At 42.9% G+C, this 27505-nt stretch overlaps 2 protein-coding genes across 2 annotated transcripts in view; both read left to right on the top strand.

Moving 5' to 3' along the window:
- Nucleotides 1-10058: 10058 nt before the first annotated feature.
- LOC120030534 (galactose-specific lectin nattectin-like) lies at nucleotides 10059-13467 on the top strand. The gene is made up of 4 exons (XM_038975941.1): nucleotides 10059-10076; nucleotides 12507-12641; nucleotides 13108-13246; nucleotides 13400-13467. Exons 1-4 carry the CDS (start codon nucleotides 10059-10061, stop codon nucleotides 13465-13467), a joined length of 360 nt encoding a protein of 119 aa, XP_038831869.1.
- Nucleotides 13468-20555: 7088 nt separating this feature from the next.
- Nucleotides 20556-27505, top strand: part of LOC120030533 (GRB2-associated-binding protein 1-like) — a 63193-nt gene continuing 56243 nt past the window's right edge. Inside the window, exon 1 of the mRNA XM_038975940.1 lies at nucleotides 20556-20606. Coding sequence (XP_038831868.1) covers nucleotides 20556-20606 — 51 coding nt within the window. The remainder of the gene's footprint in view (nucleotides 20607-27505) is intronic.

The raw sequence follows: 27505 nt of genomic DNA, 5'->3' as shown, positions 1-27505 counted from the left end.
GGATCATGGTAATAACAGATGGGTTACAGGGGCATATACTAATAACAGATGGGTTACAGGGGATCATGCTGAATAACAGATGGGTTCATTACAGGTGTGCATTGCTGAATAACAGATGGGTTACAGGTGATCATGGTGAATAACAGATGGGTTACAGGTGATCATGCTGAATAACAGATGGGTACATGTGGTTACATGTGATCATGTGAATAGCAGATTGGATATGGCAACAGGTGATCATTCTGAATAACAGATGGGTTACAGGTGATCATGCTGAATACGAGATGGGTTACGGGGATTGACATGACTGAATAGAGATGGTAAACAGGTGATCATGCTGAATAACAGATGGTAAATAGGTGATCATGCTGAATAACAGATGGGTTACAGGTGATCATGCTGAATAACAGATGGTAAACAGGTGATCATGCTGAATAACAGATGGGTTACTGGTGATCATGCTGAGTAACAAATGGGTTACAGGTGACCATTGTGAATAACATATTTTATATGGGTTACTGGTGATCATGCTGAATAACAGATGGGTTACAGGGGATCATGGTAAATAACAGACAGGTTAAAGGTGATCATGCTGAATAACAGATGGGTTACAGGTGATCATGCTGAATAACAGATAGGTTACAGGTGATCAAGCTGAATAACAGATGGGTTACAGGTGATCATGCTGAATAACAGATGGGTTACAGGTGATCATGCTGAATAACAGATGGGTTACAGGTGATCTTGCTGAATAACAGATTGGTTACAGGTGATCTTGGTGAATTACAGATGGGTTACAGGTGATCATGCTGAATAACAGATGGGTTACAGGTGATCATGCTGAATAACAGATGGTAAACAGGTGATCATGCTGAATAACAGATGGTAAATAGGTGATCATGCTGAATTACAGATGGGTTACAGGTGATCATGCTGAATAACAGATGGGTTACAGGTGATCATGCTGAATAACAGATGGGTTACAGGTGATCATGGTGAATAACAGATGGGTTACAGGTGTAATACTTAAGTAGCAGATGGGTTATAATGTGGGTTACAGGTGATCATGGTGAATAGCAGATTGGATATGGGCAACAGGTGATCTTGGTGAATTACAGATGGGCTACAGGTGTCATGCTGAATAACAGATGGACAGGTGATGTGAATAACAGATGGGTTACAGGTGATCATGCTGAATACAGATGGGTTACAGGTGATCATGCTGAATAACAGATGGGTTACGGGTGATCATGCTGAAAAAACAGATGGGTTACAGGTGATAATGCGAATAACAGATGGGTTACAGGTGGATCATGTTGAATAACAGATGGTTACATATGATCATGCTGAATAATAGATGGGTACAGGGATCATGGCTGAATACAGAGGGTTAAAGTGATCATGCTGAATAACAGGGGATGGGTACAGGTTATCATGGTGAATACAGATGGGTGTCACAGTGATCATGCTGAATAACAGATGGTAACAGGTGATCATGCTGAATAACAGATGGGTTACAGGTGATCATGCTGAATAATTGATGGGTTACAGATGATCATGCTGAAAAACAGATGGGTTACAGGTGATCATGCTGAATAACAGATGGGTTACAGGTGATCATGCTGAATAACAGATGGGTTACAGGTGATCATGCTGAATAACAGATGGTAAACAGGTGATCATGCTGAACACAGATGGGTTACAGGTGATCATGCTGAGTAACAGATGGGTAACAGTGATCATGGTGAATAACAGATGGTACAGGTGATCATGCTGAATAACAGATGGTAAACAGGTGATCATGCTGAATAACAGATGGGTTACAGGTGATCATGCTGAATAACAGATGGGTTACAGGTGATCATGCTGAATAACAGATGGGTTACAGTTGATCATGCTGATTAACAGATGGGTTACTGGGGATCATGCTGAGTAACAAATGGGTTACAGGTGACCATTAAAACAGATGGGTTACATATGCTCATGCTGAATAGCAGATGGGTCAGGTGATCATGCTGATAACAGAGGGTACAGGTGATCATGCTGATAACAAGATGGGTTACAGTGATCATGCTGGGTGTGCGGTGGGTTGGGTGTGAATACAGATGGGTTACATGTGACATGCTGAATAACAGATGGGTTACAGGTGATCATGTTGAATGATAGATGGGCTACAGGTGATCATGCTAAGTAAATGTGGGTTACAGGGATCATGCTGAATAACAGATGGGTTACATGTGATCATGTGAATAACAGATGATAGGGTCAGGTAGTGGGCCAAGGGCAGGTAGTAGACCTGCGCCCACTTCCCAGGCTTACCGTGGAGAGCGGGAGTACGGGCAGGCGCCGTGTTACGCAGTAGAGCGCACGGTGTCTCCTGTACGAGTGCATAGCCCAGTGCGGGTTATTCCACCTCCCCGCACTGGTAGGGCTAGATTGGGTATTGAGCCAGGTGTCATGAGGCCGGCTCAACGCGTCTGGTCTCCAGTGCGTCTCCTCGGGCCGGCATACATGGCACCTGCCTTACGCATGGTTTCCCCGGTTCGCCTACATAGGCCGGTGCGGGTTATTCCACCTCCCCGCACTGGTCGGGCGACCGGGAGTATTCAACCAGGTAAGGTTGGGCAGGCTCAATGCTCAAGAGTGCCAGTACGCCTCCACGGTCCGGTATTTCCGGCGCCACCTCCCCGCCCCAGCCTAGTACCTACAGTGTCTACACTACGCACTAGGCTACCAGTGCGTATCCTGAGCCCTGTTCCTCCTCCACGCACTCTCCCTGTAGTGCGTGTATCTAGCCCGGTGCCTCCAGTTCCGGCCCCACGCACTAAGCTACCAGTGCGTCTCCAGAGCCCTGTACAAACTGTATCTTCTCCCCCTACTAATCCTGATGTGCTTGTCCTCAGCCCGGCGTCACCAGTGCCGGTACCACGCATCAGTTATAGAGTGGGCTTTGAGAATACAGTGTGCCCTGTCCCTGCTCCCCGCACTAGTAGGAAGGTGCTTATCCTTAGCCCGGTGCCTCCAGTTCCGGCACCACGCACCAGGTCTACAGTGCGCCGTATCCGGCCTGAGCCATCCGTCTCCCCAGTGCCATCTGAGCCATCCGTCTCCCCAGCGCCATCTGAGCCATCCGTCTCCCCAGCGCCATCTGAGCCATCCGTCTCCCCAGCGCCGTCTGAGCCATCCGTCTGCCAGGAGCCTGCAAAGCCGCCCGTCTGCCATGAGCCTGCAAAGCCGCCCGTCTGCCATGAGCCTACAGAGCCATCCGCCAGACAGGAGCCGCTAGAGCCGTCAGCCAGACAGGAGCCGCTAGAGCCGTCAGCCAGACAGGATCTGCCAGAGCCGCCAACCAGACAGGATCTGCCAGAGCCGCCAACCAGACAGGATCTGCCAGAGCCGCCAACCAGACAGGATCTGCCAGAGCCGCCAACCAGACAGGATCTGCCAGAGCCGCCAACCAGACAGGATCTGCCAGAGCCGCCAGCGAGCCATGAGCAGCCAGAGCCGCCAGCGAGCCATGAGCAGCCAGAGCCGTCAGAGAGCCATGAGCAGCCAGAGCCGTCAGAGAGCCATGAGCAGCCAGAGCCGTCAGAGAGCCATGAGCAGCCAGAGCCGTCAGAGCGCCATGAGCGTCGAGAGCCGTCAGCCTGCCATGAGCGTCAAGAGCCGTCAGCCTGCCATGAGCGTCGAGAGCCGTCAGCCTGCCATGAGCGTCGAGAGCCGTCAGCCTGCCATGAGCGTCGAGAGCCGTCAGCCAGCCATGAGCGTCCAGAGCCGTCAGCCAGCCATGAGCGTCGAGAGCCGTCAGCCAGCCATGAGCGTCGAGAGCCGTCAGCCAGCCATGAGCGTCGAGATTCGTCAGTCAGCCATGAGCTGCCCTTCAGCCTGAAACGGCTAGATACCCAGAACTGCCCATCAGTCCAGAGCTGTCTCTCTGTCCGGAGCTGCCTTTCAGTCCGGAGTTGCCCCTCTATCCTGATCTCCCTCTCTATCTTGATCTACCTCTATATTCTTATCTATCCCTCTGTCTTGATTTATCTCTCTGTCCCGGTGCTGTCCTTATTAGTGATGTTATTAAGAGGATTTTGTGGGGGTAAAAAGAGGGTGGACATTCTTAGAGGGAGGAAGCTAGGATGGATTATGGTGGGGTGGGGACCTCGCCCGGAGCCTGAGCCACCACCGTGGTTAGATGCCCACCCAGACCCTCCCCTAGACTTTGTGCTGGTGCGTCCGGAGTTCGCACCTTATGGGGGGGGTAATGTCACGTTCCTGACCTATTTATGTTAGTTGTTATGTGTGTTAGTTGGTCAGGACGTGAGGTTGGGTGGGCATTCTATGTTTTCTGTTTCTGTGTTGGTTTTGGGTTGCCTGGTATGGCTCTTAATTAGAGGCAGGTGTTTGGCGTTCCTCTAATTAAGAGTCATATTTAGGTAGGCGTTGTCACAGTGTTCGTTGTGGGTGATTGTCTTCCGTGTCTGTGTCTGTACACCACGCGGGACTGTTTACGGTTTGTTCGGTTTGTGTAGTCTATGTTTCCTATTCGTGCGTTCTTCTTGTTTTATGTAAGTTCGTCGTCTAGGTCTGTCTACACAGTTTGTTGTTTTTGTTAGTTTAGTCAAGTTCGTGTTTTCGTTAATAAAAATATGTCATTTCACTACGCTGCGCCTTGGTTCCCTCAATACTCCTCCTCTTCAGATGAAGAGGAGGAGGACTGCCGTTACAATGGTAAATAACAGATGGGTTACAGGTGATCATGCTGAATAACAGATGGGTTACAGGTGATCTTGCTGAATAACAGATGGGTTACAGGGGATCATGGTAAATAACAGATGGGTTACAGGTGATCATGCTGAATAACAGATGGGTTACAGGTGATCTTGCTGAATAACAGATGGGTTACAGGGGATCATGGTGAATAACAGATGGGTTACAGGTGATCATACTAAGTAACAGATGGGTTACAGGTGATCTTGCTGAATAACAGATGGGTTACAGGGGATCATGGTGAATAACAGATGGGTTACAGGTGATCATGGTGAATAACAGATGGGTTACAGGTGATCATGGTGAATAACAGATGGGTTACAGGTGATCATACTAAGTAACAGATGGGTTACATGTGGGTCACATGTGATCATGGTGAATAGCAGATTGGATATGGGCAACAGGTGATCTTGGTGAATTACAGATGGGCTACAGGTGATCATGCTGAATAACAGATGGGTTACGGGTGATCATGCTGAATAACAGATGGTAAACAGGTGATCATGCTGAATAACAGATGGTAAATAGGTGATCATGCTGAATAACAGATGGGTTACAGGTGATCATGCTGAATAACAGATGGTAAACAGGTGATCATGGTGAGTAACAGATGGGTTACAGGTGATCACGCTGAAAAACAGATGGGTTACAGGTGATCATGCTGAATAACAGATGGGCAACAGGTGATCATGCTGAATAACAGATGGGTTACAGGTGATCATGCTGAATAACAGATGGGTTACAGGTGATCATTCTGAATAACAGATGGGCAACAGGTATTAATGCTGAATAACAGATGGGTTACAGGTGATCATGCTGAATAACAGATGGGTTACAGGTGATCATGCTGAATAACAGATGGGTTACAGGTGATCTTGCTGAATAACAGATGGGTTACAGGTGATCATGCTGAATAACAGATGGGTTACAGGGGATCATGGTAAATAACAGATGGGTTACAGGTGATCATACTAAGTAACAGATGGGTTACAGGTGATCATGCTGAATAACAGATGGGTTACGGGTGATCATGCTGAATAACAGATGGTAAACAGGTGATCATGCTGAATAACAGATGGTAAATAGGTGATCATGCTGAATAACAGATGGGTTACAGGTGATCATGCTGAGTAACAGATCGGTTACAGGTGATCATGCTGAATAACAGATGGGTTACAGGGGATCATGGTAAATAACAGATGGGTTACAGGTGATCATGCTGAATAACAGATGGGTTACAGGTGATCTTGCTGAATAACAGATGGGTTACAGGGGATCATGGTAAATAACAGATGGGTTACAGGTGATCATACTAAGTAAGAGATGGGTTATATGTGGGTCACATGTGATCATGGTGAATAGCAGATTGGATATGGGCAACAGGTGATCTTGGTGAATAACAGATGGGTTACAGGTGATCATGCTGAATAACAGATGGGCAACAGGTGATCTTGGTGAATTACAGATGGGTTACAGGTGATCATGCTGAATAACAGATGGGTTACAGGTGATCATGCTGAATAACAGATGGGTTACAGGTGATCATGCTGAATAACAGATGGGTTACAGGTGATAATGCTGAATAACAGATGGGTTACAGGTGATCATGTTGAATAACAGATGGGTTACATATGATCATGCTGAATAATAGATGGGTCACAGGTGATCATGCTGAATAACAGAGGGTAACAGGTGATCATGCTGAATAACAGATGGGTTACAGGTTATCATGGTGAATAACAGATGGGTTACAGGTGATCATGCTGAATAACAGATGGTAAACAGGTGATCATGCTGAATAACAGATGGGTTACAGGTGATCATGCTGAATAACAGATGGGTTACAGGTGATCATGGTGAATAACAGATGGGTTACAGGTGATCATGCTGAATAACAGATGGGTTACAGGTGATCATGGTGAATAACAGATGGGTTACAGGTGATAATGCTGAGTAACAGATGGGTTACAGGTGATCATGGTGAATAACAGATGGGTTACAGGTGGTCATGCCGAGTAACAGATGGGTTACAGGTGATCATGCTGAATAACAGATGGGTTACAGGTGATCATGCTGAATAACAGATGGTAAACAGGTGATCATACTGAATAACAGATGGGTTACAGGTGATCATGCTGAATAACAGGTGGGTTACAGGTGATCATGCTGAATAACAGATGGTAAACAGGTGATCATACTGAATAACAGATGGGTTACAGGTGATCATGCCGAGTAACAGATTGGTTACATGTGATCATGCTGAATAACAGATGGGTTACAGGTGATCATGCTGAATAACAGATGGTAAACAGGTGATCATACTGAATAACAGATGGGTTACAGGTGATCATGCCGAGTAACAGATGGGTTACATGTGATCATGCTGAATAACAGATGGGTTACAGGTGATCATGGTGAATAACAGATGGGTCACAGGTGATCATGCTGAATAACAGATGGGTTACAGGTGATCATGTTGAATAACAGATGGGTTACATATGCTCATGCTGAATAGCAGATGGGTCACAGGTGATCATGCTGAATAACAGAGGGGTTACAGGTGATCATGCTGAATAACAGATGGGTTACAGGTGATCATGCTGAATAACAGATGGGTTACAGGTGATCATGTTGAATGATAGATGGGCTACAGGTGATCATGCTAAGTAAAATGTGGGTTACAGGGGATCATGCTGAATAACAGATGGGTTACATGTGATCATGTTGAATAACAGATGGGTTACAGGTGATCATGCTGAATAACAGATGGGTTACAGGTGATCATGTTGAATAACAGATGGGTTACATATGATCATGCTGAATAGCAGATGGGTCACAGGTGATCATGCTGAATAACAGATGGGTTACAGGTGATCATGCTGAATAACAGATGGGTTACAGGTTATCATGGTGAATAACAGATGGTAAACAGGTGATCATGCTGAATAACAGATGGGTTACAGGTGATCATGCTGAATAACAGATGGGTTACAGGTGATCATGCTGAATAACAGATGGGTTACAGGTGATCATGCTGAGTAACAGATGGGTTACAGGTGATCATGCTGAATAACAGATGGGTTACAGGTGATCATGCTGAATAACAGATGGTAAACAGGTGATCATACTGAATAACAGATGGGTTACAGGTGATCATGCTGAGTAACAGATTGGTTACATGTGATCATGCTGAATAACAGAAGGGTTACAGGTGATCATGCTGAATAACAGATGGTAAACAGGTGATCATGCTGAATAACAGATGGGTTACAGGTGATCATGCTGAGTAACAGATGGGTTACAGGTGATCATGGTGAATAACAGATGGGTTACAGGTGGTCATGCCGAGTAACAGATGGGTTACAGGTGATCATGCTGAATAACAGATGGGTTACAGGTGATCATGCTGAATAACAGATGGTAAACAGGTGATCATACTGAATAACAGATGGGTTACAGGTGATCATGCTGAATAACAGGTGGGTTACAGGTGATCATGCTGAATAACAGATGGTAAACAGGTGATCATACTGAATAACAGATGGGTTACAGGTGATCATGCCGAGTAACAGATTGGTTACATGTGATCATGCTGAATAACAGATGGGTTACAGGTGATCATGCTGAATAACAGATGGTAAACAGGTGATCATACTGAATAACAGATGGGTTACAGGTGATCATGCCGAGTAACAGATGGGTTACATGTGATCATGCTGAATAACATATGGGTTACAGGTGATCATGCTGAATAACAGATGGGTTACAGGTGATCATGCTGAATAACAGATGGGTTACAGGTGATCATGTTGAATAACAGATGGGTTACATATGCTCATGCTGAATAGCAGATGGGTCACAGGTGATCATGCTGAATAACAGAGGGGTTACAGGTGATCATGCTGAATAACAGATGGGTTACAGGTGATCATGCTGAATAACAGATGGGTTACAGGTGATCATGTTGAATGATAGATGGGCTACAGGTGATCATGCTAAGTAAAATGTGGGTTACAGGGGATCATGCTGAATAACAGATGGGTTACATGTGATCATGCTGAATAACAGATGGGTTACAGGTGATCATGTTGAATAACAGATGGGTTACATATGATCATGCTGAATAACAGATGGGTTACAGGTGATCATGCTGAGTAACAGATGGGTTACCGGTGATCATGCTGAATAACAGATGGGTTACAGGTGATCATGCTGAGTAACAGATGGGTTACAGGTGATCATGCTGAATAACAGATGGGTTACAGGTGATCATGCTGAATAACAGATGGTAAACAGGTGATCATACTGAATAACAGATGGGTTACAGGTGATCATGCCGAGTAACAGATTGGTTACATGTGATCATGCTGAATAACAGATGGGTTACAGGTGATCATGCTGAATAACAGATGGTAAACAGGTGATCATACTGAATAACAGATGGGTTACAGGTGATCATGCCAAGTAACAGATGGGTTACATGTAATCATGCTGAATAACAGATGGGTTATAGGTGATCATGGTGAATAACAGATGGGTTACATGTGATCATGCTGAATAACAGATGGGTTACAGGTGATCATGCTGAATAACAGATGGGTTACAGGTGATCATGCTGAATAACAGATGGGTTACAGGTGATCATGCTGAATAACAGATGGGTTACATGTGATCATGCTGAATAACATATGGGTTACAGGTTATCATGCTGAATAACATATAGGTTACAGGTGATCATGCCGAATAACAGATAGGTTACAGGTTATCTAGCTGAATAACAGATGGGTTACAGGTGATCATGCTGAATAACAGATGGGTCACAGGTGATCATGCTGAATAACAGAGGGGTTACAGGTGATCATGCTGAATAACAGATGGGTTACAGGTGATCATGCTGAATAACAGATGGGTTACAGGTGATCATGTTGAATGATAGATGGGCTACAGGTGATCATGCTAAGTAAAATGTGGGTTACAGGGGATCATGCTGAATAACAGATGGGTTACATGTGATCATGCTGAATAACAGATGGGTTACAGGTGATCATGTTGAATAACAGATGGGTTACATATGATCATGCTGAATAACAGATGGGTTACAGGTGATCATGCTGAGTAACAGATGGGTTACAGGTGATCATGCTGAATAACAGATGGGTTACAGGTGATCATGCTGAGTAACAGATGGGTTACAGGTGATCATGCTGAATAACAGATGGGTTACAGGTGATCATGCTGAATAACAGATGGTAAACAGGTGATCATACTGAATAACAGATGGGTTACAGGTGATCATGCCGAGTAACAGATTGGTTACATGTGATCATGCTGAATAACAGATGGGTTACAGGTGATCATGCTGAATAACAGATGGTAAACAGGTGATCATACTGAATAACAGATGGGTTACAGGTGATCATGCCAAGTAACAGATGGGTTACATGTAATCATGCTGAATAACAGATGGGTTATAGGTGATCATGGTGAATAACAGATGGGTTACATGTGATCATGCTGAATAACAGATGGGTTACAGGTGATCATGCTGAATAACAGATGGGTTACAGGTGATCATGCTGAATAACAGATGGGTTACAGGTGATCATGCCGAGTAACAGATGGGTTACATGTGATCATGCTGAATAACAGATGGGTTACAGGTGATCATGCTGAATAACAGATGGTAAACAGGTGATCATACTGAATAACAGATGGGTTACAGGTGATCATACCGAGTAACAGATGGGTTACATGTGATCATGCTGAATAACAGATGGGTTACAGGTGATCATGCTGAATAACAGATGGGTTACAGGTGATCATGCTGAATAACAGATGGGTTACAGGTGATCATGCTGAATAACAGATGGGTTACAGGTGATCATGCTGAATAACAGATGGGTTACAGGTGATCATGTTGAATGACAGATTGGCTACAGGTGATCATGCTGAATAACAGATGGGTTACAGGTGATCATGTTGGGTAAAAGATGGGTTACAGGTGCCGAAAACACAATGCTGGTCATATGGACCAATATGTTGTTAGACCCATTTTCTAAAAAATTATATTATTGTCCGAATCATTTTGATTAATTTCATTTTGAGGGGAGCATTCCAAACGTAGTCCATAAATGGAATAGTGGCTTATAACATTTAAATTGAGATAAAGCAGGGGTTTGGTGATGACTTTCTGAACTCATTAGACCAAAGGTTTAAAGTAATACAGAAAGTGTTGGTATTTCAGTTGAGTTTCGGATATATTGACCAAATTATCAGGAAAGTTCTGGAGATATTTACCATTCAAAATTCACCAGAAACAGCTATTTCTTCACAACGTTTCTAGTTAACAGTCAAAACAGAAAGCAGTGACTTTCCTTTGCCGCCTGCTGCAGAATCACACAGTGTTCAGATATTACAATAATAATCAGGGTCCTCTGTCCTTGTACCTCCAGTCTGGCGTCAATCACTATCAACGGATTGGAGTTTAACCCATAACATTCTGATTCAAGTCTAGTGACCATCAACCCAAAGGTCACAAACAGAACAGTGGAAAGGGAACATATTTAAATATGATAAATATTGTTTTAATCTCTAAACTGATTATGCACTTTATTAATTTTAAATATTCCCGGTAGACAGTCAATTCAGGAAGTGAATATAAATTCCTTTTCATTTTAAAGGATGAGAGAGAGAGATAGAGAAAAATTGAGGGAGGGGTCTGACTGGACAGGTCCTTAAATAGGAGTTGAGGAGAGGTAGAACTCAACTCACAGGCAGGACAGAGAGAGAGAGAGAAAGACTAGAATTCAACTCACAGGCAGGACAGAGAGAGAGAGAGAGAGAGAGACTAGAACTCAACTCACAGGCAGGACAGAGAGAGAGAGAGACCCAGTGGAGACCTTTGAAGATCTCTGAAGAAGTGAAGCTACAACTGAAGACTTCAGAAGGTGAGATTTCTGTTCATCTAATACTGTACCTGACTGCGTCCCAACTGACCTCCTATTCCCTATGTAGTGAGCTACTTTAGACAAGGGCCCATAGGGCATATGTTGCCCTGGTCAAAAGTAGTGCACCAGATAGGGAAAAGGGTTCCATTTGGAAACTAGGTACTAGGGACACAAATGGGTGAACTTTTTGGACCGAGTTCAGGAACTGCTGCGCTAAGGAATTCAAGTCCGCTGCCAAAACTCAGGTATCATGTTTTCTACCAATTGCAGTAGATTAACCTAGGACACAGGAATATGTACGACAGCTTGGGGTCCCCAGGACCGAGTTTGGAAAACGCTGCCTTAGCAGTTGCTGAGTTATGTACCTAACAGGGTTTCCCTGACCTCCCAAGTCCCCCGTGCCGTTCCAATGATTTATATATTCCATGAATTTGTCTTGATTGCTTCTCTCTCTCTCTATTTCTCTCTCTCTCTCTCTCTCTCTCTCTCTCTCTCTCTCTCTCTCTCTCTCTCTCTCTCTCTCTCTCTCTCTTCCTCTCCCCCCTTCTCTCTCTCTCACTCTCTTCCTCTCCCCTCTGTCTCTCTCTCTCTCTCTCTCTCTCTTCCTCTCTCCCCTTCTCTCTCTCTCTCTCTCTCTCTCTCTCTCTCTCTCTCTCTCTCTCTCTCTCTCTCTCTCTCTCTCTCTCTCTCTCTCTCTCTCTCTCTCTCTCTCTCTCTCTCTCTCTCTCTCTCTCTCTCTCTCTCTCTCTCATCTCTATCTGTCTCTCTTTCTTTCTCCCCTCTTTCTCTCTCCAGAGGAAATGTTTGCTCCTGGGAGGTAACCTGGCATCAGTGCACAGCCTTCCCCAGTATCATTTCCTTCAGTCTGTCATCAGGAAGAGTACCAAGAAATTAAAGCGCACCTGGATTGGAGCCAACGATGCCATCAAGGTCAGAAGCACCGTCTGTTGAACACTCCTGAAACATATAGGACGCAATAATTCTTGAACCTATGAAGGTCTGGTGGTGCCTTAACCCACAGATCAGTTTGTTTTCAAAGCTTGTTATCTAATATTACAAACACTGTCTAGCTTCAAGTCATGGTTAAATCATGGTTAAATCATGGTTAAATCATGGTTAAATCATGGTTAAATCATGGTTAAATCATGCTTATCTCATAGATGGTCAGTCCTGGTATCCATAACACTGTCTAGCTTCAAGCCATGGTTAAATCATGCTTATCTCATAGATGGTCAGTCCTGGTATCCTCTGTCTAGGAATCTGAGTGGTTACATTTCTCCAGGCCCATCCCTCAGCTGTTTAAATTCCCAGATTTCCTCTTTAAAGACAGTTACTACAGGGTGTATATATAGTGTTTACTGTCTGCTGGTGATGCATCGTCCTGTGTGCTCTGTAGGAGGGTCTTTGGCTGTGGAGCGACGGGTCCAGGTTTATCTACCAGAACTGGGCCCCGGGTCAACCCTCTAACTCCGACCACTTTGTTGTGAATGACAACTCGAACAGCCGGGAGCATTGTATGGTGATGAACTATGGAGGTACAATCCTGTCTCCAGACTAGTCTCCTGATCATTACACATCAAACATTTGGATAGTAGTAAAATACATCTTAAAAGGGAATTTGTTCCTTTTTTAGCTACAAATTCTTTAAACAAAAATAATACCCACCTTTCTGTTTCTCTCTTTCCAAGCTTCCCGCGGTCAGAATGATTCCCCCTGCTGGTACAAACGTCCCTTCCTGTGTTCCAGAAAGCGCTGAGGTCCACATTTTGGGAGAGACAACATTGGAGAAGCTCTCTGGCATTTGAGATTGTTTTAAATAAATGCACCGTCTGCAATGTTACCTTTTGTTCAGTGGTCATTTATACAAAACACCAGCTGGATCCAACTGTGAAACTCTGTAGTGTGAAGTACGAAATAACATCTTTGGTAAAAATAAATGAGTTGCTTCTCACTTTGTAATACGTTTGATTGTCGTCAACATTTTCTACATTTTCATAGTCAAACCAGAGATGAACAATGGATGTAAATCACCATCATCATCATCATCTTCATCATCATCATCATCATCACTACCTTCTTCATGTTTGAAGTTCAATGAGGGGATGAAAAAATATTGATTCATGATGTTTTCAAATTGCTTACACACATTTCTTACACCTGTAAAATCGTCTCCGATATCCTCAAGGGCATAGGATGTAAGGTCTCAGGTAAGGGGTCAGGGTCAGGGTTAACGGTGACTGTACTGTAGTCCACTCCAGCCAAACTAGAGGTTAGATTTAGAATGAGGTCAGGGTTAACGGTTTAATGTACTGAACATTAGTGGTTCTATGAGCAAATACTGCCACCTGCTGGTCATTCAGCAGTACTGAAAACACACACACAGACACACACACACACACACACACACACACACACACACACACACACACACACACACACACACACACACACACACACACACACACACACTACTGTTGCTTCAACAACATCAGTAAAATAGTAAAATAGTATGTATTAGAATGAATGCAGCCTAGTTATTATTATTATTATTATTATTATTATTATTATTATTATTATTATTATTATTATTATATTATTATTATATTACAGCCAACTCAGAGAGTCTGTCGTAGATTAGCCAACTGGGTTTCCTTTCTCCTCCAACATTAGTAAAGTAGTATGTATTAGAATGAATGAAGAGAACTTTATATTTCAGTTGCAGCCTAGTCTATATTTATTATTATATTACAGCCAACTCAGAGAGTCTGTAGTAGACTGGGTTTCCTTTCTCCTCCTGGAAACTAATTGTAGAAACACAGTTGATAGTACTGCACAGCTACGCTGTTGATTAAATGATAAAACTGCACACTACCGTTCAAAAGATTGGGGTCCCTTTGAAATGTCCTTGTTTTTTAAAAAGAAAAGCACATTTTTTTGTCCATAAAAAAAAACATCAAATTGATCAGAAAGTGTAGACATTGTTAATGGAGTCGCCTCTTCACTGTTGACGTTGAGACTGGTGTTTTGCGGGTACTATTTAATGAAGCAGTTGAGGACTTGTGAGTTGTCTGTTTCTCAAACTAGACACTCTAATGTACTTGTCCTCTTGCTCAGTTGTGCTCCGGGGCCTCCCACTCCTCTTTCTATTCTGGTTAGAGCCAGTTTGCGCTGTTCTGTGAAGGGAGTAGTACACAGCAATTTCTGGCATGGAATAGCCTTCATTTCTCAGAACAAGAATAGACTGACGAGTTTCAGAAGAAAGGTCTTGTTTCTGGCCATTTTGAGCCTGTAATCAATCCCACAAATGCTGATGCTCCAGATACCCAACTAGTCTAAAAAAGGCCAAATGTATTGCTTCTTTAATTAATCAGAACAACAGTTTTCAGCTGTGCTAACATAATTGCAAAAGGGCTTTCTAATGATCAATTAGCCTTTTAAAATGATAAACTTGGATTAGCTAACACAACGTGCCATTGGAACACAGGAGTGATGGTTGCTGATAATGGGCCTCTGTACGCCTATGTAGATATTCCATAAAAAATCTGCCATTTCCAGCTACAATAGTCATTTACAACATTAACAATGTCTACACTGTATTTCTGATCAATTTGATGTTATTTTAATGGACAATTTTTTTTGCTTTTCTTTCAAAAACAAGGACATTTCTAAGTGACACCAAACTTTTGAACGGAAGTGTACGTTGTTGATTAGCTGATAAAACGGTATAAATACGCTGTTGATTAGTTGATAAACTGTATAGCTATATTGTTGATTAGTTGATAAAACTGTATAAATACATTGTTAATGAGCTGATAACAATGTACAAATAGTAGCAACAGTAGTGCGTGTAGTTGTTTTATTAGTATAGGGCTGTGTGTGTAGTTGTATTAGTAGTATAGGGCTGTGTGTGTAGTTGTATAGTAGTATAGGGCTGTGTGTGTAGTTGTGTTAGTAGTATAGGGTTGTATGTGTAGTTGTATTAGTAGTATATGACTGTATGTGTAGTTGTATTAGTAGTAGAGGGCTGTGTGTGTAGTTGTATTAGTAGTATAGGGCTGTGGGTGTAGTTGTATTAGTAGTAGAGGGCGGAATGTGTAGTTGTATTAGTAGTATAGGGCTGTGTGTGTAGTTGTATTAGTAGTAGAGGGCTGTGTGTGTAGTTGTATTAGTAGTATAGGGCTGTATGTGTAGTTGTATTAGTAGTATAGGCCTGTGGGTGTAGTTGTATTAGTAGTATAGGGCTGTGTGTGTGGTTGTATTAGTAGTATAGGGCTGTGTGTAGTTGTATTAGTAGTATAGGGCTGTGTGTGTAGTTGTGTTAGTAGTATAGGGCTGTGTGTGTAGTTGTATTAGTAGTATAGGGCTGTGTGTAGTTGTATTAGTTGTATAGGGCTGTGTGTGTAGTTGTATTAGTAGTATAGGGCTGTATGTGTAGTTGTATTAGTAGTATAGGGCTGTGTGTGTATTTGTATTAGTAGTATAGGGTGGTATGTGTAGTTGTATTAGTAGTATAGGGCTGTATGTGTAGATATATTCGCAGTAGGGCTGTGTGTGTAGTTGTATTAGTAGTATGGGGCTGTATGTGTAGTTGTATTAGTAGTAGGGCTGTATGTTTAGTTGTGTTATTAGTTTTGGGCTGTGTGTGTAGTTGTGTTAGTAGTATATGGCTGTGTGTGTAGTTGTATTAGTAGTATGGGGCTGTGTGTGTAGTTGTATTAGTAGTATAGGGCTGTGTGTCTAGTTGTGTTAGTAGTATAGGGCTGTGTGTGTAGTTGTATTAGTAGTATAGGGCTGTGTGTGTAGTTGTATTTGTATGATAGGGCTGTGTGTGTAGTTGTATTAGTAGTATGTGGCTGTCTGTGTAGTTGTATTTGTATGATAGGGCTGTGTGTGTAGTTGTGTTATTAGTATAGGGCAGTAGGTGTAGTTGTATTAGTAGTATAGGGCTGTGTGTGTAGTTGTATTAGTAGTATGTGGCTGTCTGTGTAGTTGTATTTGTATGATAGGGCTGTGTGTGTAGTTGTGTTATTAGTATAGGGCAGTAGGTGTAGTTGTATTAGTAGTATAGGGCTGTGTGTGTAGTTGTTTTAGTAGAATAGGGCTGTGTGTGTAGTTGTATTAGTAGTATAGGGCTGTGTGTGTAGTTGTATTAGTAGTAGGGCTGTGTGTAGTTGTATTAGTAGAATAGGGCTGTATGTGTAGTTGTATTAGTAGTATAGGGCTGTGTGTGTAGTTGTGTTAGTAGTATGGGGCTGTGTGTGTAGTTGTATTTGTATGATAGGGCTGTGTGTGTAGTTGTGTTATTAGTATAGGGCAGTAGGTGTAGTTGTATTAGTGTTATAGGACTGTATTGTAGTTGTGTTATAAGTATGGGGCTGTGTGTGTAGTTGCATTAGTACTATAGGGCTGTGTGTGTAGTGGTATTAGTAGTATAGGGCTATGTGTGGATGTATTTGTAGTATACGACTGTAAGTGTAGTTTATGTAGTAGTGTGGGGCTGTATGTGTAGTTGTATTAGTAGTATAGGGCTGTTTGTGTAGTTGTATTAGTAGCAGTGGGCTGTTTGTGTAGTTGTATTGGTAGTAAAGGGCTGTGTGTGTAGTTGTATTAGTAGTATAGGGCTGTGTGTGTAGTTGTATTAGCAGTATAGGGCTGTGTGTAGTTGTATTAGTTGTATAGGGCTGTGTGTGTAGTTGTATTAGTAGTATAGGGCTGTATGTGTAGTTGTATTAGTAGTATAGGGCTGTGTGTGTATTTGTATTAGTAGTATAGGGTGGTATGTGTAGTTGTATTAGTAGTATAGGGCTGTGTGTGTAGATATATTCGCAGTAGGGCTGTGTGTGTAGTTGTATTAGTAGTATGGGGCTGTATGTGTAGTTGTATTAGTAGTAGGGCTGTATGTTTAGTTGTGTTATTAGTTTTGGGCTGTGTGTGTCGTTGTGTTAGTAGTATATGGCTGTGTGTGTAGTTGTATTAGTAGTATGGGGCTGTGTGTGTAGTTGTATTAGTAGTATAGGGCTGTGTGTGTAGTTGTGTTAGTAGTATATGGCTGTGTGTGTAGTTGTATTAGTAGTATGGGGCTGTGTGTGTAGTTGTATTAGTAGTATAGGGCTGTGTGTCTAGTTGTGTTAGTAGTATAGGGCTGTGCGTGTAGTTGTATTAGTAGTATAGGGCTGTATGTGTAGTTGTATTAGTAGTATAGGGCTGTGTGTGTAGTTGTATTTGTATGATAGGGCTGTGTGTGTAGTTGTATTAGTAGTATGTGGCTGTCTGTGTAGTTGTATTTGTATGATAGGGCTGTGTGTGTAGTTGTGTTATTAGTATAGGGCAGTAGGTGTAGTTGTATTAGTAGTATAGGGCTGTCTGTGTAGTTGTATTTGTATGATAGGGCTGTGTGTGTAGTTGTGTTATTAGTATAGGGCAGTAGGTGTAGTTGTATTAGTAGTATAGGGCTGTGTGTGTAGTTGTTTTAGTAGAATAGGGCTGTGTGTGTAGTTGTATTAGTAGTATAGGGCTGTGTGTGTAGTTGTATTAGTAGGAGGGCTGTGTGTAGTTGTATTAGTAGAATAGGGCTGTATGTGTAGTTGTATTAGTAGTATGTGGCTGTGTGTGTAGTTGTGTTAGTAGTATGGGGCTGTGTGTGTAGTTGTATTTGTATGATAGGGCTGTGTGTGTAGTTGTGTTATTAGTATAGGGCAGTAGGTGTAGTTGTATTAGTGTTATAGGACTGTATTGTAGTTGTGTTATAAGTATGGGGCTGTGTGTGTAGTTGCATTAGTACTATAGGGCTGTGTGTGTAGTGGTATTAGTAGTATAGGGCTATGTGTGGATGTATTTGTAGTATACGACTGTAAGTGTAGTTTATGTAGTAGTGTGGGGCTGTATGTGTAGTTGTATTAGTAGTATAGGGCTGTTTGTGTAGTTGTATTAGTAGCAGTGGGCTGTTTGTGTAGTTGTATTGGTAGTAAAGGGCTGTGTGTGTAGTTGTATTAGTAGTATAGGGCTGTGTGTGTAGTTGTATTAGCAGTATAGGGCTGTGTGTAGTTGTATTAGTTGTATAGGGCTGTGTGTGTAGTTGTATTAGTAGTATAGGGCTGTATGTGTAGTTGTATTAGTAGTATAGGGCTGTGTGTGTATTTGTATTAGTAGTATAGGGTGGTATGTGTAGTTGTATTAGTAGTATAGGGCTGTGTGTGTAGATATATTCGCAGTAGGGCTGTGTGTGTAGTTGTATTAGTAGTATGGGGCTGTATGTGTAGTTGTATTAGTAGTAGGGCTGTATGTTTAGTTGTGTTATTAGTTTTGGGCTGTGTGTGTAGTTGTGTTAGTAGTATATGGCTGTGTGTGTAGTTGTATTAGTAGTATGGGGCTGTGTGTGTAGTTGTATTAGTAGTATAGGGCTGTGTGTGTAGTTGTGTTAGTAGTATATGGCTGTGTGTGTAGTTGTATTAGTAGTATGGGGCTGTGTGTGTAGTTGTATTAGTAGTATAGGGCTGTGTGTCTAGTTGTGTTAGTAGTATAGGGCTGTGTGTGTAGTTGTATTAGTAGTATAGGGCTGTATGTGTAGTTGTATTAGTAGTATAGGGCTGTGTGTGTAGTTGTATTTGTATGATAGGGCTGTGTGTGTAGTTGTATTAGTAGTATGTGGCTGTCTGTGTAGTTGTATTTGTATGATAGGGCTGTGTGTGTAGTTGTGTTATTAGTATAGGGCAGTAGGTGTAGTTGTATTAGTAGTATAGGGCTGTGTGTGTAGTTGTTTTAGTAGAATAGGGCTGTGTGTGTAGTTGTATTAGTAGTATAGGGCTGTGTGTGTAGTTGTATTAGTAGTAGGGCTGTGTGTAGTTGTATTAGTAGAATAGGGCTGTATGTGTAGTTGTATTAGTAGTATAGGGCTGTGTGTGTAGTTGTGTTAGTAGTATGGGGCTGTGTGTGTAGTTGTATTTGTATGATAGGGCTGTGTGTGTAGTTGTGTTATTAGTATAGGGCAGTAGGTGTAGTTGTATTAGTGTTATAGGACTGTATTGTAGTTGTGTTATAAGTATGGGGCTGTGTGTGTAGTTGCATTAGTACTATAGGGCTGTGTGTGTAGTGGTATTAGTAGTATAGGGCTATGTGTGGATGTATTTGTAGTATACGACTGTAAGTGTAGTTTATGTAGTAGTGTGGGGCTGTATGTGTAGTTGTATTAGTAGTATAGGGCTGTTTGTGCTTTGATAGAAGCTGTTTTTCAGACTCTCTGTCCGCTTTGATGCACCTGTACTGACCTCACCTTCTGGATGATAGCGGGTGAACAGGCAGTGGCCTTGGGTGGTTGTTGTCCTTGATGATCTTTATGGCCTTCCTGTGACATCGGGTGGTGTAGGTGTCCTGGAGGGCAGGTAGTTTGCCCCCGGTGATGCGTTGTGCAGACCTCACCACCCTCTGGAGATCCCTGCGGTTGTGGGCGGTGCAGTTGCCGTACCAGGCGGTGATACAGCCCGACAGGATGCTCTCAATTGTGCATCTGTAAAAGTTTGTGAGTGATTTTGGTGACAAGCCAAATTTCTTCAGCCTCCTGAGGTTGAAGAGGCGCTGCTGCGCCTTCTTCACAACGCTGTCTGTGTGGGTGGACTAATTCAGTTTGTTGATGATGTGTACACCGAGGAACTTAAAACTTTCCACCTTCTCCACTGCTGTCCCGTTGATGTTGATAGTGGGGTGCTCCCTTTGCTGTTTCCTGAAGTCCACGATCATGTAAGGGCCGATGCAGGACAGGAGAAGCAGGTACAGGGAGTCAGACATTTATTCGGGAAACAGACATAGAACAAGACAGGAACAGCGTCAGCATACGGGTAACACGGACACATGACAAACAATGCAGCAGCGGGGAACGGAGCTGGGGAACTGATAGGGGAGGTAATAAACAGGTGACTGAGTGAGTCCAGGTGAGTCCAATATAGCTGAAGTGCGTGGCGAGGGAAGGCGGGAGTGCGTAACGCAGGGCAACCTGGCGCCGCCGAGCGCCTAGGGAGGAAGAGCGGGAGCAGGCCTGACAGATCATCTCTTCTGTTGACGTTGAGTGTGAGGTTATTTTCCTGACACCACACTCCGAGGGACCTCACCTCCTCCCTGTAGGCCGTCTCGTCGTTGTTGGTAATCAAGCCAACCACTGTTGTACCATCTGCAAACTTGATGATTGAGTTGGAGGCGTGCATGGCCACGCAGTCGTGGGTGAACAGGGAGTACAGGAGAGGGCTGAGAACGCACCCTTGTGGGGACTCAGTGTTGAGATCAGCGGGGTGGAGATGTGGTTTCCTACCTTCACCACCTGGGGGAGGCCCGTCAGGAAGTCCAGGACCCAGGTAAACAGGGCGGGGTCGAGACCCAGGGTCTCGAGCTTAATGATGAGTTTGGAGGGTACTATGGTGTTGGTAATTTAGTTCAGTTACCTTTGCTTTCTTGGGAACAGCAACAATTGTGGCCATCTTGAAGCATGTGGGAACAGCAGACTGGGATAGGGAGAGATTGAATATGTCCGTAAACACACCAGCCAGCTGGTCTGCGCATGCTCTGAGGACGCGGCTGGGGATGCCGTCTGGGCCGGCAGCCTTGCGAGGGTTAACACGTTTAAATGTTTTACTCACATCGGCCACAGAGAAAGAGAGCCCACAGTATTTGGTAGCGGGCCCGTGTCGGTGGCACTGTATTGTCCTCAAAGCGAGCAAAGAAGTTGTTTAATTTGTCTGGGAGCAAGACGTCGATGTCCGCCACGGGGCTGGTTAGAACCTGCCACATACGTCTCGTGTTTGAGCTGTGAAATGTACAGTGAAATGCTTCATTTCAACTTCTCCTCAATAGTACAGTGACCTGCTTACTGACACCGTCTCCTCAACAGCATAGTAATACCTGGCGGTGGTAGAATACAGTAGTAGCATAGTAATACCTGGCGGTGGTAGAATACAGTAGTAGCATAGTAATACCTGGTGGTGGTAGAATACAGTAGTAGCATAGTAATACCTGGTGGTGGTAGAATACAGTAGTAGCATAGTAATACCTGGTGGTGGTAGAATACAGTAGTAGCATAGTAATACCTGGTGGTGGTAGAATACAGTAGTAGCATAGTAATCCTGGTGGTGGTAGAATACAGTAGTAGCATAGTAATACCTGGGTGGTAGAATACAGTAGTAGCATAGTAATACCTGGGTGGTAGAATACAGTAGTAGCATAGTAATACCTGGTGGTGGTAGAATACAGTAGTAGCATAGTAATACCTGTGGTGGTAAATACAGTAGTAGCATAGTAATACCTGGTGGTGGTAGAATACAGTAGTAGCATAGTAATACCTGGCTGGTGGTAGAATACAGTAGTAGCATAGTAATACCTGGTGGTGGTAAATACAGTAGTAGCATAGTAATACCTGGTGGTGGTAGAATACAGTAGTAGCATAGTAATACCTGTGGTGGTAGAATACAGTAGTAGCTAGTAATACCGGTGGTGGTAGAATACAGTAGTAGCATAGTAATACCTGGCGGTGGTAGAATACAGTAGTAGCATAGTAATACCTGGCGGTGGTAGAATACAGTAGTAGCATAGTATACCTGCGGTGGTAGAATACAGTAGTAGCATAGTAATACCTGGCGGTGGTAGAATACAGTATAGCATAGTAATACCTGGCGGTGGTAGAATACAGTAGTAGCATAGTATACCTGGTGGTGGTAGAATACAGTAGTACATAGTAATACCTGTGGTGGTAGAATACAGTAGTAGCATAGTAATACCTGGTGGTGGTAGAATACAGTAGTAGCATAGTAATACCTGGTGGTGGTAGAATACGTAGTAGTCATAGTAATACCTGGTGGTGGTAGAATACAGTAGTAGCATAGTAATACCTGGTGGTGGTAGAATACAGTAGTAGCATAGTAATGCCTGGTGGTGGTAGAATACAGTAGTAGCATAGTAATACCTGGTGGTGGTGGTAGAATACAGTAGAAGCATAGTAATACCTGGTGGTGGTAGAATACAGTAGTGCATAGTAATACCTGGTGGTGGTAGAATACAGTATAGCATAGTAATACCTGGTGGTGGTAGAAATACAGTAGTAGCTAGTAATACCTGGTGGTGGTAGAATACATTAGTAGCATAGTAATACCTGTGGTGGTAGAATACAGTAGTAGCATAGTAATACCTGGTGGTGGTAGAATACAGTAGTAGCATAGTAATACCTGGTGGTGGTAGAATACAGTGTAGCATAGTAATGCCTGGTGGTGGTAGAATACAGTAGTAGCATAGTAATACCTGGTGGTGGTGGTAGAATACAGTAGAAGCATAGTAATACCTGGTGGTGGTAGAATACAGTAGTAGCATAGTAATACCTGGTGGTGGTAGAATACAGTAGTAGCATAGTAATACCTGTGGTGTATAGAATACAGTAGTAGCATAGTAATACCTGGTGGTGGTAGAATACAGTAGTAGCATAGTAATACCTGGCGGTGGTAGAATACAGTAGTAGCATAGTAACCTGGTGGTGGTAGAATACGGTATAGCATATAGTATACCTGGTGGTGGTAGAATACAGTATAGCATAGTAATACCTGGTGGTGGTAGAATACAGTAGTAGCATAGTAATACCTGGCGGTGGTAGAATACAGTAGTAGCATAGTAATACCTGGCGGTGGTAGAATACAGTATAGCTAGTAATCCTGGCGGTGGTAAATCAGTAGTAGCATAGTAATACCTGGCGGTGGTAGAATACAGTAGTAGCATAGTAATACCTGGCGGTGGTAGAATACAGTAGTAGCATATAATACCTGGCGGTGGTAGAATACTAGTAGCATAGTAATACCTGGCGGTGGTAGAATACAGTAGTAGCATAGTAATACCTGGGTGGGTAGAATACAGTAGTAGCATAGTAATACCTGGTGGTGGTGAATACAGTAGTAGCATAGTAATACCTGGTGGTGGTAGAATACAGTAGTAGCATAGTAATACCTGGTGGTGGTAAATACAGTAGTAGCATAGTATACCTGGTGGTGGTAGAATACAGTAGTAGCATAATACCTGTGTGGTAGAATACAGTAGTAGCATAGTAAACCTGGTGGTGTAGAATACAGTAGTAGCATAGTAATACCTGGTGGTGGTAGAATACAGTAGTAGCATAGTAATACTGGGGTGGTAGAATACAGTAGTAGCATAGTATACCTGGTGTGGTAGAATACAGTAGTAGCATAGTAATACCTGGGGTGGTAGAATACAGTAGTAGCATAGTAATACCTGTGGTGGGTAGAATACAGTAGTAGCATAGTAATACCTGGCGGTGGTAGAATACAGTAGTAGCATAGTAATACCTGGCGGTGGTAGAATACAGTAGTAGCATAGTAATACCTGGCGGTGGTAGAATACAGTAGTAGCATAGTAATACCTGGCGGTGGTAGAATACAGTAGTAGCATAGTAATACCTGGTGGTGGTAGAATACAGTAGTAGAGTATACCTGCGGTGGTAGAATACAGTAGTAGCATAGTAATACCTGGGGTGGTAGAATACAGTAGTAGCATAGTAATACCTGGTGTGGTAATACAGTAGTAGCATAGTAATCCTGGTGGTGTAGAATACAGTTAGCATAGTAATACCTGGTGTGGTAGAATACAGTAGTAGCATAGTAATACCTGGTGGTGGTAGAATACAGTATTAGCATAGTAATACCTGGTGGTGGTAGAATACAGTAGTAGCATAGTAATACCTGGTGTGGTAGAATACAGTAGTAGCATAGTATACCTGTGGTGGTAGAATACAGTAGTAGCATAGTAATACCTTGCGGTGGTAGAATACAGTAGTAGCATAGTAATACCTGCGGTGGTAGAATAAACGTAGTACATAGTAATACCTGGCGGTGGTAGAATACAGTAGTAGCATAGTAATACCTGGCGGTGGTAGAATACAGTAGTAGCATAGTAATACCTGTGTGGTAGAATACAGTAGTAGCATAGTAATACCTGGTGGTGGTAGATACAGTAGTAGCATAGTAATACCTGGTGGTGGTAGAATACAGTAGTAGCTAAGTAATACCTGGCGGTGGTAGAATACAGTAGTAGCATAGTAATACCTGGTGGTGGTAGAATACAGTAGTAGCATAGTAATACCTGGCGGTGGTAAATACAGTAGTAGCATAGTAATACCTGGCGGTGGTAGAATACAGTAGTACATAGTAATACCTGGTGGTGGTAGAATACAGTAGTAGCATAGTAATACCTGGTGGTGGTAGAATACAGTAGTAGCATAGTAATACCTGGCGGTGGTAGAATACAGTAGTAGCATAGTAATACCTGGTGGTGGTAGAATACAGTAGTAGCATAGTAATACCTGTGGTGGTAGATACAGTAGTAGCATAGTAATACCTGGTGGTGGTAAATACAGTAGTAGCATAGTAATACCTGGCGGTGGTAGAATACAGTAGTAGCATAGTAATACCTGGTGGTGGTAGAATACAGTAGTAGCATAGTAATACCTGGCGGTGGTAGAATACAGTAGTAGCATAGTAATACCTGACGGTGGTAGAATACAGTAGTAGCATAGTAATACCTGGCGGTGGTAGAATACAGTAGTAGCATAGTAATACCTGGTGGTGGTAGAATCAGTAGTAGCATAGTAATACCTGGTGTGGTAGAATACAGTAGTAGCATATGTAATACCTGGTGTGGTAGAATACAGTAGTAGCATAGTAATACCTGGTGGTGGTAGAATACAGTAGTGCATATGTATACCTGGTGGTGGTAGAATACAGTAGTAGCATAGTAATCCTGGTGTGGTAAGAATACAGTAGTAGCATAGTAATCCTGGTGGTGGTTAGAATACGTAGAAGCATAGTAATACCTGGTGGTGGTAGAATACAGTAGTAGCATAGTAATACCTGGTGGTGGTAAATACAGTAGTAGCATAGTAATACCTGGTGGTGGTAGATAACAGTAGTAGCATAGTAATACCTGTGGTGGTAGAATACAGTAGTAGCATAGTAATACCTGGTGGTGGAGAATACAGTAGTAGCATAGTAATACCTGGCGGTGGTAAATACATAGTAGCATAGTATACCTGGCGATGGTAGAATACAGTAGTAGCATAGTAATACCTGGCGGTGGTAGAATACAGTAGTAGCATAGTAATACCTGGGTGGTAGAATACAGTAGTAGCATAGTAATACCTGGTGGGTAGAATACATAGTAGCATAGTAATACCTGGTGGTGGTTGAATACAGTAGTAGCATAGTAATACCTGGTGGTGGTAGAATACAGTTTAGGCATAGTAATACCTGGCGGTGGTAGAATACATAGTAGCATAGTAATACCGGTGGTGGTAGAATACAGTGTAGCATAGTAATACCTGGGTGGTAGAATACAGTAGTAGCATAGTAATACCTGGCGGTGGTAGAATACAGTAGTAGCATAGTAATACCTGGTGGTGGTAGAATACAGTAGTAGCATAGTAATACCTGGTGGTGGTAGAATACAGTAGTAGCATAGTAATACCTGGTGGTGGTAGAATACAGTAGTAGCATAGTAATACCTGGTGGTGGTAGAATACAGTAGTAGCATAGTAATACCTGGTGGTGGTAGAATACAGTAGTAGCATAGTAATACCTGGCGGTGGTAGAATACAGTAGTAGCATAGTAATACCTGGTGGTGGTAGAATACAGTAGTAGCATAGTAATACCTGGCGGTGGTAGAATACAGTAGTAGCATAGTAATACCTGACGGTGGTAGAATACAGTAGTAGCATAGTAATACCTGGCGGTGGTAGAATACAGTAAGCATAGTAATACCTGGTGGTGGTAGAATACAGTAGTAGCATAGTAATACCTGGTGGTGGTAGAATACAGTAGTAGCATAGTAATACCTGGTGGTGGTAGAATACAGTAGTAGCATAGTAATACCTGGTGGTGGTAGAATACAGTAGTAGCATAGTAATACCTGGTGGTGGTAGAATACAGTAGTAGCATAGTAATCCTGGTGGTGTAGAATACAGTAGTAGCATAGTAACCTGGTGGTGTGTAGAATACAGTAGAAGCATAGTAATACCTGGTGGTGGTAGAATACAGTAGTAGCATAGTAATACCTGGTGGTGGTAGAATACAGTAGTAGCATAGTAATACCTGGTGGTGGTAGAATACAGTAGTAGCATAGTAATACCTGGTGGTGGTAGAATACAGTAGTAGCATAGTAATACCTGGGGTGGTAGAATACAGTAGTAGCATAGTAATACCTGGGGTGTAGAATACAGTAGTAGCATAGTAATACCTGGCGGTGTAGAATACAGTAGTAGCATAGTAATACCTGGCGGTGGTAGAATACGTAGTAGCATATAATACCTGGCGTGGTAGAATACAGTAGTAGCATAGTAACCTGCGGTGGTAGAATACAGTAGTAGCATAGTAATACTGGTGGTGGTAGAATACAGTATAGCATAGTAATACCTGGTGGTGGTAGAATACAGTAGTAGCATAGTAATACCTGGTGGTGGTAGAATACAGTAGTAGCATAGTAATACCTGGTGGTGGTAGAATACAGTAGTAGCATAGTAATACCTGGTGGTGGTAGAATACAGTAGTAGCATAGTAATACCTGGTGGTGGTAGAATACTATACTATACTATATAGGTTTCCAACGGTCTGATGGCCGGGTGGTAGAAGACCCGGTGCTGCGATACCATTTGCCAGATGGTAACAGAGGTATTCAAATGTGTTTTGACTCAGAGTCCTTGACACTCTTCCAGGCCTTCCTCAGACATCGGCCTGGCGTAAATGTTCTCTAGGGCTGGACGCTCTGC

This window comes from Salvelinus namaycush, chromosome 36 (assembly GCF_016432855.1).
Source record: "Salvelinus namaycush isolate Seneca chromosome 36, SaNama_1.0, whole genome shotgun sequence".
NCBI classification, from domain to species: Eukaryota; Metazoa; Chordata; class Actinopteri; order Salmoniformes; family Salmonidae; genus Salvelinus; species Salvelinus namaycush.
The sequence above is the reverse complement of the archived record's forward strand: the minus strand, read 5'-3'. Positions and strand labels throughout refer to the sequence as shown.

What these genes read in the sequence shown, in the direction of transcription:
- LOC120030534 (XM_038975941.1), top strand. An exon ending in GAGCCAACGATGCCATCAAG is followed by an intron (nt 12,642 to 13,107) that starts GTCAGAAGCACC and finishes TGTGCTCTGTAG; the next exon opens with GAGGGTCTTTGGCTGTGGAG. An exon ending in TATGGTGATGAACTATGGAG is followed by an intron (nt 13,247 to 13,399) that starts GTACAATCCTGT and finishes TCTCTTTCCAAG; the next exon opens with CTTCCCGCGGTCAGAATGAT.